The 13,698-nt window shown below is 48.8% G+C and overlaps 1 protein-coding gene across 2 annotated transcripts; it reads left to right on the top strand.

Moving 5' to 3' along the window:
- Window positions 1-215: 215 nt before the first annotated feature.
- On the top strand, window positions 216-11,929 carry nr1d4a (nuclear receptor subfamily 1, group D, member 4a). Of its 2 annotated transcripts, none has more exons than XM_081703899.1 (8): window positions 216-890; window positions 6,105-6,398; window positions 6,522-6,619; window positions 6,715-6,859; window positions 9,044-9,561; window positions 9,813-9,998; window positions 10,142-10,352; window positions 10,499-11,929. In XM_081703899.1, exons 1-8 carry the CDS (start codon window positions 875-877, stop codon window positions 10,693-10,695), a joined length of 1,665 nt encoding a protein of 554 aa, XP_081560025.1. In that variant the 5' UTR covers window positions 216-874; the 3' UTR covers window positions 10,696-11,929. The 2 variants fall into 2 exon arrangements, with proteins under 2 accessions (XP_081560025.1, XP_026867774.2); XM_027011973.3 differs by having other exon boundaries at window positions 219-890; window positions 6,522-6,610.
- The last annotated feature ends 1,769 nt before the right edge of the window (window positions 11,930-13,698 follow it).

The following is a 13,698-nucleotide window of genomic DNA, read 5'->3' as shown; positions in this document are numbered from 1 at the left end:
AGATCTATTGGTACAGCCTGCATGTCGCGACACTGCACGGGTTATGCTGTCATTAGTCGCATAGAGCTTTTTAAAATAAGCGCCGCGCAACTAGTCACGATGAGCTCCGCCTACGGTCCATGTGCCTGCCCCCGTTCCCTCTCCTCTCGCCTCAACTCACGCTCCCTGTTTTGCATAAAATGTGTGTCAGTAGGCCATCGAGCTCCCCGGCACATGCAGAACTCACATGTAGGTTGGCTTCGCGGACGCACAGCACGGTCGAATAAGCACATCTAACCGAGCACTAGATACCCTCCAATGAAAATGCACGCCGCAATAAAGGAGGGAGAGAAAACGAAGGAGTTCGTGAGAGACACTGTGAGTTAGATAAACCCCCGCCAGGCGGGAACAACAGACCGTTAATGGGTCCTTAAAGGTAGTCACATTTCCCAGTCGCCTGAAAACGTGATTGATATGCTCCAGGAAGGGTGTGCGTCGGCTGGTGCGGATGTCGAGTTTGGCAGTCCTGCCTCGCAGATGTAGAGTCTAGGTTTACTTTGAATACAGCGTTCGTGTTGCAGAAGCGTGATATTACAACGGCAAAGCAACCTTAGAGCAGACAGAGACCTAACAGCGTCCAGGTAGCACCGAACCGAAAAAAAAACCCTCTCTGCGCACCTGACTCCGCACTGGACACTTCTCCGTGGGGTGTACTTTAAATCGACCGGCTGGTACAGTTGCCTCATGCCCTATACTCAGTTCTCACCTGTATGCTTTAGGCACCGGTATTTCATGACTCTTTCACCTGTTTCGACTCGGTTTTTGCCCTTACTGAGAAGCCAAGAGTGACTTGAAGGTAGTCATTTACAGAAACTCGGAACAAAGCATATCAAGGATGGATAGCAGTCCTGGTAGGTAGCTGTTTTTTTATCTATCTATCTATCTATCTATCTATCTATCTATCTATCTATCTATCTGTCTATCTGTCTGTCTGTCTGTCTATCTGTCTATCTATGTCTTTACTACTCTTTCTAACAATAATAAATAATGGTGATGGTTTTATGCAGTTCATGTTCGGTTAGGTGTTTGGCTGTTTGCTGCAGATTATGCATAGCGCTATTTGTGATTCTCCAGTTTTGCAAATTTGATGTTTTCAAATTTTGAGCCCAAAACTGCCAGCATTCATGTTTTTATTCATATTTTTCCTGAGCGTTTACTTGCGTCAGTCACAATGCTCTGAAACTTGTGGCGTTCCTCAACAAAACCGACGTGTATAGGTTCTGTAGTGGCTATTAATGTCTTCCGACCCATATTAGGGTGCTGTAAGTTCAATTTGTAGCGACTGTAAAGTGCATCTATTAGTGCACTAGCAGAGTCAAGACTGCACGGGATGTATCCTGCACGAGACGAGTAGTAACACCGAAGTCCGCGAAACGTGCTGCTGTCTGCAGCGACGTCTGACTACCATCCCGAGACGCCTCGTTTACGAGAATTACCTGGACACGCGCCCGCGCTATCAACTTCCTGCTCGCAGCCATGAAAACAAACTCACGTGTAGTCGCTCACGCTTCGCCTTTAAAACGCTGTCGGATTCTTGAATTCCTCTGGCAAAGCATGCGGGCCGCCTAACGCAGACTACATCTACAGCCGTGCTTGGTGCTCAGACTCCAAAAGGTGTCCGTGGGGATGACGCATCCACATAGGGAGACGAGAGGCGCAGGACAATTACACGGACAAACGTCAGCACGACGTGCTTCATCTTGACCATCTAGACAGTTTTATCCGGCATGACAACATGCTGCCTTTGTCGTACAACTCGAGCAGCGTGGGAACGTGTCTAGTTGAGCTCAGTCGGTCAGTGCGCTCATTCACCTCGAAGACGATCACGACGCCACCACTTACGTTTTTGCCCGCTTCTCCGTTAACTCGGGGCTGACTCGTTTACAATGGTTCAAAGGCACGTTCGGGGACAGGTGGCAGAAACACGTGCGGCAAGGATGATATGGAAACATAGCGCGCCTCATTTCTAGACCGTAAACAGTGTTTAGAGATAAGGCACACGGAAGGATAACAAAACACGAACCAAAACATCCGAGCACATGACTTGGAATGGAAGGGCTACAGCAGGTCAATGTATCCTCCTGCATTGTACGAACAAATATTGACCAAGGGCAATGGAACTGCCCTGGTGCACAAATATGAGTAGTGTACAGTCGAAGAGCCCTTACTTAAAGGCAGCAGTTAAAAAGTAACGAACTACCTTAACCCATGAAACGCTGCCAAGGTTATTACGTTGTTGTTTCATTTGTGTTTTTCACAGTTGAAACTATTTATCCTAAAACAGGATTTAAAGAGATATATTTGTATAATTGCAATGTGCTACGCTTTGTGGGAAGCCTTGGAATCACTTTCACTGTATAACACTTAAAAGGGCGAATAAGACAAACGTGAACCTGCCGGCACGCTCTTCAGTTAGTTTGGGTACCCTCACTGTTACTGGGTCCTTTACTTAAAGCGGTTAAGATTGGTAAACTCTTCTAAGCAATGCAGATTGAAACAAAGATCACTTTGATTTAAACAAAGAGAAACTCTGACGGTAGAAATACGGTTCCGATGCGAAATCGGGAGTGCCTGCATGGCTCCCTCATCCTGCCATACCTCTCCGTTCCACTTTTTTTCATTTCAACACGGGCGAGGGAAAAACTCCGCAGCTCTGTCTCAGCACTGTGGCAGTACAACGCGATATCTTCAACCCTCGCGTCGTCCTCACGTGGCTGCGCTCGCACGGCCGCGTGCGGCGCGTGAGTCCCGGGCCCCACCCCCACCCCCCCTTCGTTTTGTTCGCGCACTCTTGTGTTTGGATGCCGACTGCGGAGGCGAAAAGAGGGAGGTTGGTCAGTGGGTCAGCGATTTCAAGAAGCAAATGTATAACTTTGTCACGTGTTTCCGCCTCATGCAAAACATTTTGTTTTGTCCTTGGAAAGCAAATGGAACCGTTGTATTATCGAATTTTGAATATAAATGTAATTACACGTGTAATTACGTGTCTTCACGTGTTAGATGCATACACCGTGATAAATCCATAAGACGCGTATGGACCTCTAAATTAAATAAGTACGTGACGCAGTTTATTACCATTTGCAGAAAACAAAACATCATGCTCAGAAGGTTGCTGTTGTGTTTGTGGTTACCGTATTTTCTCTGGTTTGCCCGTTTTCTGTTTCTGCCCCATTTTGCACATAGCATATAACGCAACATGCGCGTGACATAAATATAGACGATGACGTTACTCACTGTCACATATACAGCATCGCTTATAAAGGGCTTGAGAGAATGCTGCAGACGGGTCACTGTGACTTTGCCCTACTTAGTAAAACGATTCTTTTCTGTTTTTTATCGCCACTAAAATTGTCGTTTTGACTGTGCGGTGTTGCCGGGTATCTGATGTCTCGCACGCACCACCTAAACTGTTCGGTCTCCCACCGAGTCTGACTGCTGGCATGTTCGAAACTCAGCAAAGCGCTGGGGCGGCGTGACACGCACATTCCAGTCCGCCTCTTCGACAACTGAAAGAAGAGGGCAGAGAGAATGCACGCTGCTCACCATTCAGGCTTAGGTCTTCTGCACTGGGCGCGCGGATACGAGACGGTGAAAGGAGGGATGATGGCGAGTGTTGGGGGGCGGCGGGCGGTTAATGTGATGGCTCACGTTTCTGTGCCTACCTCCACTTGCATAGGTAGACAAGTCTTTTCGATGAACTGCTGGGGACTTGCTGAATCCTCAATTAAACAGCGGAGTGTTTCCACTGACCTCCATTTGTACCAAACCGTGCAAGCGACTGCAGTTGGCCCGCAGGTCCCGCGGAGGCCATGCTCAGAGGCAGACCACGGGCTTTTACTGCGGGTGACGCCGGAAGGTTTTGCAGGGAAACACGATCTCCATTACGTTCGTGGCAAATGAATTCCAAATAAGGTGTGAAATGTTGGATTTCACTTCCTGCCTCGCCAGCGAGCTGGTGGCCATGACAGTCTGCCCTCGTGTACGTTCAGGTGCGAGTCGCGCGCGCGTGTTTAAGGTGGGCTACTTGCTTGCTAGGGCTGGCCACCGAGCGCGGGCTAGCATCAGGTAGTCACACGGCTGTAACGTGAAGCCTGGTGCATGTTTCTGCAATAAATCCAACGGTCACGTCCTGGCCGAGGGATTACAAAAAACCCTTGCGCCAAACAAAGGACATGTGCAGCACAGGGAAACACCAGTGGCCGGAGAGGGCTCGGGACCAAATGGAAGCGTGCGCGTGTTTACATTTTCTCCAGAATGGAGGCTCCGTGCCACGGGCGTCTCAGAAACGGTTTTCTGTTATTTACCTGCGAACCAGTAAGGACGCAACCTACAGTGAAATTACCCTTCACGGTCTGGGCTGCACAGACCTCATGTACTTGTTTGTCTTTGGGTGCGGATATGTACACGTGTTGCTTTGTGCAAGAGTACGTGAAACCTTCGAGCTAGAACCGATTAAAAACGTTAAAAACCGGAAAATGATATGCGAAGGTTTCTTCTTCCCAATCTCATTTAGGTCCGATGAAATATAAATATGTTTGCAGTCATTTCCAATAGTATGACGCTGTTTATTCATAAACCCCAGTGTCAAATACTGTTGTAAAAACAAACAAACCAAAAAAAAAACCAAACTAGTACATTGACCCAAATCACATCAAAGCCCTCAACCAAAGCAGCTCCGTAGCTCGCATTCGAGCGATTTGATTCGTGATGTTTCAGAAGTCAACCCAAAGCCATGTAGCACATTCTAACAAAACGTGACTCTCCCTCCCTCCCTCCTGCGTGCCTGACAAGCGAGACATTAGTTGAACACGCGCGGTAAGCCGGCGCAGCGTCCTTGTGCGCGCACACGGAATAATCACCATTAAATCACCAGCGCTGCCTTGCTATTGCTGTAAATGTCTGCACGAGACTGCGGATTTCGCATAGGTAGTAACCGTGTTAGGAGTCCATGTGAGGCGCCGGTCAGGTGGCGCGCAGTCAGCTGGAGCCGGGCACTATGCCAGAGGAGCAGGGCTATTATTGGAGCGCGGAGGAGGCATCAGACCTCGCGGACACGTGAGACCGTGTCTCATCTCATCCACCACGCGTGACCAGAAATGCGAGCGGATGTGGCTGCCGGGAGCAGAAACTGCGCGAGAAAGTGACGAGCGAGCACGCCGTTAGACTCACATACAAAAGCAAAAATAAACATTGACCCAGCTGAATGAAACAGCTTTTTCTCGCAAGCGTAGTGACCTGCCAGTTGCGTATGCATCTAGCACTCTGCTGCTGTGCTGCCTATATTATTCATAGCTGGAGCAAGCACTTATACCTATTACACAGAGAGCATGAGGCAACGATGCTGAAAACACAGCCCTCACTAGCCAGCCCCGCGGAGGTTGTGCAACATTACATCACTTGGCTCTGAACGCCACCACTCCTAAAGTGCATCCAAAATCTTACCAGACTCGCAGAGGTAGTTTGATTTCAGCCCAACTCCCGAAAATGTTACCTATTCTGCAATGATATTTAACAGAACGTAAAGCTATTTGTTATGTAGTTATACCAAATCCTCATGCGATATTGATTATATTTCCCAATCTAATATACAGTAGGCCTATATGGAGATATAGGAGTGTGATTGCATGATACTTATAACTACTATGGTCTAAGCAAGATTAAACAAACTGAATCCATGACAAGTGCTTATAAATATGCTAAAGCAAGTCATTGCAATTCTTGCTGTGTGTTAGCTGGACAGGTAGACAATTTAACTGGACATTTTGTTGTCAATTGGTGAATCATCAATTTTTCACATTCTTGAATTATGTCCTATCATATTTGAAGCCCAGTTCTGCATATGAAATGAGTGACTGTGAATCACAGGGGTTCCGTTTCCACCAACAGCCCAGAGATTGCTTTTCGCAAAAAGACAGGAAATTACATCATTCATGAACAACGGTGGGAATTTTGTGCAAATGAGAGCGAGATCAGCACGACACTTGCATGTTTGCCTCTGCGTATACGGCGTGCAGGTGTCGCTTCTGTGTGTCTTTACTTCACCAGCGATGTCCATTGCCTTTCAGGAGGTGTTATACTGTACGCTGGTTCCAGTGGCAGTGCCACCCCGAGCCCAGACAGCCCATCCAGCGGATACCAGACCCAGTCTCCATCCTCCCAGCCCTCGTCCCCGGAGGAGGTCACCTTCACTGAGATCGGCGCCCTAAAGCAGCGGCCCGGTGTGGCCGCCCTCGCCTCTCCCAAGCTGGTCTTCCAGTTCCCCGAGATCTACAGCAGCTCCACGGCGGCCTCCAGCCAGCACGCATATTCGCCGCCCAGCTCCAGCAAGAGGCCATGCAGTGTCACCGGCACCTTCACCAGTAAGCGCCAGTTCACCCCTGCCTGTTCTTTTTTATCTGACCTTTCCACCCTCTCGCGCTCCCTCAACACTTTCTCTCGCTCTCCTCTTATCTTTTTAAACTCCCCCCCCCCCGTCTCCGCAGAAACAGGAGGTATGGTCTTGCTGTGCAAAGTGTGCGGAGACATCGCGTCGGGGTTCCATTACGGCGTGCACGCGTGCGAGGGCTGCAAGGTGAGGCAGGTGTGCGGAACCACTAGAGGGTCACCCCCAAACCCCCAAACCCCTGCCCCAACCCCCCCCTCCCCTCACCGTTTCTCCTCTCTCCCTATCTCCAGGGCTTCTTCCGCCGTAGCATCCAGCAGAACATCAGCTACAAGATGTGCGTCAAGAACGAGAACTGCCTGATCATGCGCATGAACCGCAACCGCTGCCAGCACTGCCGTTTCAAGAAGTGCCTGGCCGTGGGCATGTCCCGGGACGGTGAGCGCCAGCACCGCCCCCGCCGCCCCCGCCCCCTGCCACGACCAATCACCGCACAGCACCACAGCAGGGCTTCCGAAAGGCACAGAACAGTCATCTTGCTGCACCCGCCTCCCAACCTAGATTCCCCATTTAGTTTTTGCATCGCTAGGAAGTTTCAGGAGAGCAAGTTTTCTTTTAGCTGAGGCGCTGCCTTGCTCTCGTCTTTCTCCTGCCCTTTGCGGTCTTTCCTCCTCCTCCTCCTCCTCTTCCTCTTGCTCCTCTCAGCGAGCTGCTTTCGCACTCCTCTGGCTAACTCCCCAAGCTCCCCCCCTCCTTGCTCCTTCCACAGACAGTGATTTATGAGCTCTGGAGTCCCGCAGTACCCAAAGCTATCTGTCAACTGGAAAACCGCAGCAAACACAGAAATTATTTTGGGAAACTGGAGCGCGGGCAACTTGATTACCTTGCATTTGTCCTTATAATATCTTCCACAATTAATAGCCGACTGCTGCAACAATTAAGCAAGAGGAGGCGAAAATGAGATGGTGTACCGTGCACGTCATCTGTTCCCCGCTTCTGTAATTTTTAACGCCAGAAACACAATCGGTAAATAAACAAATAATTAAATAAAATGGAGAAGTCAAGGCATTCTGAAACCAGCTAATTTATTGGCTGGATAATGCATCTGGCCAGGAAACTAAAGCAAGATGCGATATGATCTTATGGGTGTACATCATGACCTACTTAGTGGGTTTGGTTTTGGCTCTTCTCGTCTGTGCCAGGCCGTGGCTCCCAGCATACCACGTGATGCTACGGCATCTGCGTGAATGCGTGGGAACGTGGTCACGTGGCTGTTGTGTGATGATATGACGGGGCACCAGGGGCCAGCTAGGTGAACAGGCATACAGTGGCAAAGGCACACATGCCTGCAGACCCTCCTCAATGGTGGATCCTGTGAGTGTCTTCGCCACAACCTAAAAACCCCTTTTCTTCACCGCACCTATTGCACAAACAGGAAAACCTCGCACGATGGCCTCCTGGCCACATTAAAGTGGACGCCCTGATTTTAGCTCAGGCACTTGTGTGATTTTGGCTTTGTGATGGAGGCAGATGTTTAGGTTGACACGGTGGAATGGTTTCACTTCCTCTGGCATTTCAGAAAACCCATCCCCTCGATATAGAGTCTCGCAAAACTCAATGTTCTGCCTCGATGGAGCGTGACTGAGTTTGGCACTTAGAGCTGTGTTAAAGATGTCTAATCTGTAACAAAGGTGATCAGTTTTAATAGGATACGAAATCGACTGTTGACAGGGGACATGGCTCCAGTATGCCAGATGCCATATATTTTCACATTGTGAATATCCCATGAATATGTCATACCGAATATGATTGCTGTGCTCGTGCAGCTTATCTCGGTTTCCTGAAGGCTGAGATTAGTGGGGCAACTCCATCCAGTGCTGCACCAGTTCCAAGCCGGCGCTCTACGCGGGTTCCTCTGTGCTTCTCTCAATGCCACTTTCTCGGGCGTGTCTGCGATCTCCCGTTCCTCCCTGCTGTTCCCTTATCCTCATCCTCTTGTCCAGGAGTCCCGCTGGCCTCTCGCCCAAACGTGTCCCCTCGTTCTCTTCTATGTTTTCTCTCCCCTTTCCGCTCTCCTCTCCAAGGCCCCCCGAGGGTTGTGCTCTCTAGCTTTTAATGGTCATCAGCCGTCGTCGCCGTCCCCATCGCAGTGGTGTTGCGGTCACATTCTGCCCCACTGACCTACTTTCTGCTGGGAAGGAGGGGGGGAGGGGTGTTGGGGAGGAAGGAACAGGGCGGAGATGGAGAGAGGTCCGGCATATGGAGCCTTGAGGACTATTTTTATCTTTATCAGCTGATGGATATTTTTAGATGGGAGAGGAGAAGATGGGTTTCTGTTGGAAGATCGGGTGCCGGCGTGCATTATTACACATCTTGTCTTATGTACTGTGCATTTTTGCTATTGTCTTTAATTACTCTGCCCTTGTGCATCTCATTTCCAACTTATGTGTGTGTGTGTTTTTTTTTATATAACTTGATTAAAGCCAGTTTTGCCAGGTTGCAGAGCAAAACGGGTTTTCCATGCAAAATCCCCAAGAGGAATTTGAAACTGTACCTCGTAAACCGGCGCTCAGAATGCCAGTGTTTCACACTGACGTCCACGCTGTGCTGTGTCTCCCTCAGCTGTTCGTTTCGGCCGCATCCCCAAGCGTGAGAAGCAGAGGCTGCTGGACGAGATGCAGAGCTACATGAACAGCCTGAATGAGGCGGCCAGTGAACACGCAGCCCCCTCGCCTCCCTGCGAACCCCCAGCCAGCCCCGCGCAGAGCCGGCCCAAAGACGCCATCAGCTCCATGGCCAGGGCCTACCAGGACATCTTCCCGGTCGGTCCGGAGCACCCGACGAAGAGGCCGGCTGGGGTCCACGCCGGCGGCAGCGCAGCAGCGTCCTTTCAGAGCACCGCCGCTCCGGAAAGCAACGTCGCCCGCGCTAGCCCACCGACCGCATACCACCCTGGGGCCCTTATGGGCTACGCGCGACCCGCCCACAACGACAGCAAGGGCCCAGTGCCGGTGCTGGACAGTGGCTACGTCTACCCTCCCTGTTCCAGCCAGGACAGCTACAGCTGCAGTTACCTGGCTGGCGAGAGGCACGCTCAGACTTCATGTGCATGGAAGCAGACGGCAAGCTCCAAAGTGCTGGTGAGAATCATCTGGAAACAATAAATGTCCTTTGCGGCACCGCAGTAAAGGTGTCCCACGGGGACATAGAGAAAAGCGGAAAGCACGACACGATAGTGTCGATTATGCAAGAAGTTAAAGCCTTTTTAATTATACCCTCACAGCGCTGTTGCTTACTTTAGTGTTTTAACGCAGAAGCTCATATAGCTCTCACGTTTCACTCTTCTTTTTTTTTTTCCTGATTTTCTCTGTCACCTCATCTGCCCCTCCAGGCCTGTCCTCTGAACGCCTGCCCCGTGTCGGCGCCGGGGGTTTCCAGCCAGCAGGTGTGGGAGTCTTTCTCTCAGTGCTTCACCCCCGCTGTGCGTGAGGTGGTGGAGTTTGCCAAGGGCATACCAGGCTTCCAGGACCTATGCCAGCACGACCAGATCATGCTGCTAAAAGCGGGCACCTTCCAGGTACGCGAGACCTCTCACCCTGGCCACAACGTCTCTTTCTGCCACGCCCACTGCGATGACTTCACCCGTAGTCTAAAGTTGTTCCACCCACAAGTTCTTCTTCTGCTGCGTTTTGCTAATGGCGGTTCTCACCTCGGGGCCAGGTGCTGATGGTGAGGTTCTGCTCCCTGTTCAATGCGAAGGACAGGACGGTGACGTTCCTGAGTGGGCAGACCTACCCACTGGGCACGCTGCGGGCACTGGGTATGGGCTCACTGCTCCACGCCACGTTCGACTTCTGCGAGAAGCTGGCCGCTCTCGGCCTGGAGTCCGACGAGATGGCCCTCTTCATGGCGGTTGTGCTGGTCTCAGCAGGTAGGCGGGTAGGGGGTTAATCGGGAATGCTTGTCACATCTTTGTAGGAGTCATTGTTTTAAGAGCTCTCACCAGATTGAGAATCACCGGCTGGAGTTCTGAAACAATCTGCCCGGCGGGTGACGTCTGATTACGTGTGTCCTTAGATCGGACGGGTGTCTCCGACGTGGCAGCGGTAGAGCAGCTACAGGAGGGCCTGACGCGGGCGCTGCGCGCCCTGGTGACTCGCCGTCGTCCAGACGACGGCACGCTCTTTCCCAAACTTTTGCTGCGTCTGCCAGACCTGCGCACCCTCAACAGCCTGCACTCAGAGAAGCTACTGGCCTACCGCGTTGACCCCTGAGTGGCCCAACCTGCACCCACAAGCCATGACCAGCACGGACTGGCCGATCGTAGAGGGGTTTCTATGGGAACATTTTAATCGTCTTGTGTGCCACAGAGAGAGAGGAAGGGGTCATAGTGTAAAGGTAGCTGCCGCAACGCAAGGTCTGCGCCGAGACGAGCCACCACTTTAGAGGCGGTGTCTCTTTACACACTGTCCAGTGACTCTCAGCACGCTAAGGTTTCCCAGTGGGCACTGCTTTGCAGAGGACAAGATTTCCTATTCATATTCTCAGTAATCAGCTTAATTGATAGTCCTAGTGCTGTTTTGCCAAGGAACTTTTTCAACACCAAAAGAGCGAGTTGGTCTCCTGTTTGGACCATTTAACATCGGTCCATCTCTCCAGCACACTCCTTCAGCCTGCAACTAAGGTTAAAGGTCAAAACAGGGACCATCAAAAGCTGAGAGTGCTTGTAAATGTGCGTGCCAGTGTGCAAGAGGAAAAAAACGACCATGTACATAACACAGGTTTCACTCATGTCACATAAAACTCCAGTTATTTAGCATGTATGTATCCTGTATGTTAGTGTGACCGTAACATTAAATGGCACAGTTTTAATGGTAAGAGTAAGCACAAGCACTCAAGTTACCACTTTAGCTCTTTGAGGAGTTTGAAACAAATGGATGGAATTAATGTAATTCAGGATAATATAACACAGGAGTGTTATATCAGTTCATTGTTTTCTGTGTAGTTGCATCCAGTACATTTATTGTCATTAATGTTCACCATGATGGTGTAAACAAAATCCCAGGAGTTAAAACCAGCAGCCACCAAGTATGTTGAGTTTTTTAATCACTTATTTTTCACTTTTTCTTGCTACAAATATTGTACAGTAACATTCAGTGCAATGGACTGGGATATCAGAGTCAAAAGAGTTCACATCAGAGTTTCTAGAGAGTTCTGTCCGAGAGGTGGGGGTCTGGGTGCTGTTGGAATGGTTTCTGATCAAGCGTGTGCTTGTGGAAAAGGATGCACCGTAGGTTCGCTGAAGTACTGAAATAACAGATTTTACTGTCACCAGCAGAGTCCTCTCACAGCCTTTACTGAGACTGAGAGGGTTAATAATATGATTGGACTGGCACAAAAGTCATTTAATGGGCTGAGATTCTTGATGGTTGCTAAGGTAATGTTATATGATCATGCTAGTGTATATTTTGTAAACTGTACTATTCCACATAAATGATATAAATATGAGATTATCTATTTGGTGTTTTGTTTTGGTTTTTTTTTCCCCCAGTCTAGGGGAAACAACTATCAATAAACTTTGATTTATTGATGGGACACCCACTTTGGTAGAGCTGCATCTGAAATGAGACGTCCTCTGCTATTCCGCCACTTTGTGGTTCCCCTGGGTATGCGGAACGTCTCTGACAGGAACTAGGTGACCAAGAGCTCACAAGAGAACGAAAGCTCATGAACGCAGGCGGATGGTGGACTCAGGAGTGACATCACATGCTGTAATTTTAGACTGAACTAAAAGATTTAAAAATATGAAAAGAAAGGCACATGTGAAAAAAATAAAAATAAAATGGGAAAGTTTTTACCAAAAGTTGAGTCAGAGTTTGGAAGGAGTCACACATAGCTACCCTGGAGTATACTAAGAATACTTCTTGGATGTTTCGGAACAGCTCTCCTTCATCAAGGTCCTATATCTGAGACCGACTGTCAAATCCAGGATGGATGAAGTGGATTTTCCAGTCAGGCCCAAACCATGCACTGTACATTTTTGGGATTGGGTAATTACTTAACAAGATGACACCCCCCACCCCCACCCCCAAAAAATAAATAAATAAATAAATGTGGCTCTTTTTTACACTTATTAAGTTCAACTGGGGCTCTTTTATGAGTGGCACACTGAACAAATAATAGAAGCCATATAGGTCACCTCCGCTCTGTGGGTATTTTGGTCATTGTGGTCATTTGTGCTAGGTTTCTGTCTTAAAATCAGATGAAGAAAGGAGGTCCAGCTCATGCAGTGTAGAAACAGTACGAACGCTTAACATGCACTGGGAGTTGTGTGCTACAGTGTCTGCCTTCTGCCTGCCTGGTGCAATTACACTGCATTTTCTCTCAGGTTATTTCAAGACAGTTGTGCTTTGGATGCTTCAACTTCAAGCCAGATTTGATCCTGGAGTGCTTAACCTCAAATGCCATGTTCTACCATGACTGACGCAACTACTTGAAAGCCTTTTTTCAGATTCTTAAAAGTGGTCAAAGAACAAAAGTGCAGCACGTTGAGATTTAATAGGTTGAGATTTAATCGATTTATTAAATCTAGATTTAAAACATCTTTTTCATTATTAATTTATTTTTATTTTTTTGCTAAAACACCAAGGCTTCTAAGGCTTAGCACTTAGCCATAGCTGGAACATTTCTGGTGCAGCTTTGGCTCTCTGTGACCGACATGTTGTGTGCCATTTTGAGCAACACATCACTTGCCGTACGATCAAAATAACAGCTGCTTTGAACAAGCAGTAATGACCAAGCAGGGTTTGACAGCACACAAGGATGCTGTCTCAGTCGTTAACCTTCTCACGGCCAGATTTAGCACCAAATTATGCCAGACAGATCACTTTGCTATTCATTAAAAGGAAGAAAGAAGACTCGTTTTAAATAAATTGTCATCTTATGTACTCACTCTCTTTCTTTGTGTGTGTGTGTGTGTGTGTGTGTGTGTTGTGCATGAAGAACTAGCAGACAAATGCTTTCATGTCATTGCAAATGTGAATGACACGGTAATACACTGTAGGCGACTTCAATTTTTTCTAGCTGTTTTAACTAAACACAGCAAAAGCGGCGTTAAACTTAATATCACTTTGGTGTTCTGTACCGCTGTACTGCGTTATATCTCTCAGACTGGGATTCAGCGCTGACACGTTCTGCCCGTATCTCAGTTTAAGGGTATTTTTGGGCTCTAACCTATTTGTGCTAGCTAAGGATACTCTTCTGAGTAGACAACCGCA

The sequence above is a fragment of the Electrophorus electricus genome, chromosome 21 (genome assembly GCF_041902795.1).
Source record: "Electrophorus electricus isolate QZ-2024a chromosome 21, ASM4190279v1, whole genome shotgun sequence".
Lineage (NCBI taxonomy): Eukaryota > Metazoa > Chordata > Actinopteri > Gymnotiformes > Gymnotidae > Electrophorus > Electrophorus electricus.
This window is presented reverse-complemented; position numbering and strand designations above follow the sequence as displayed.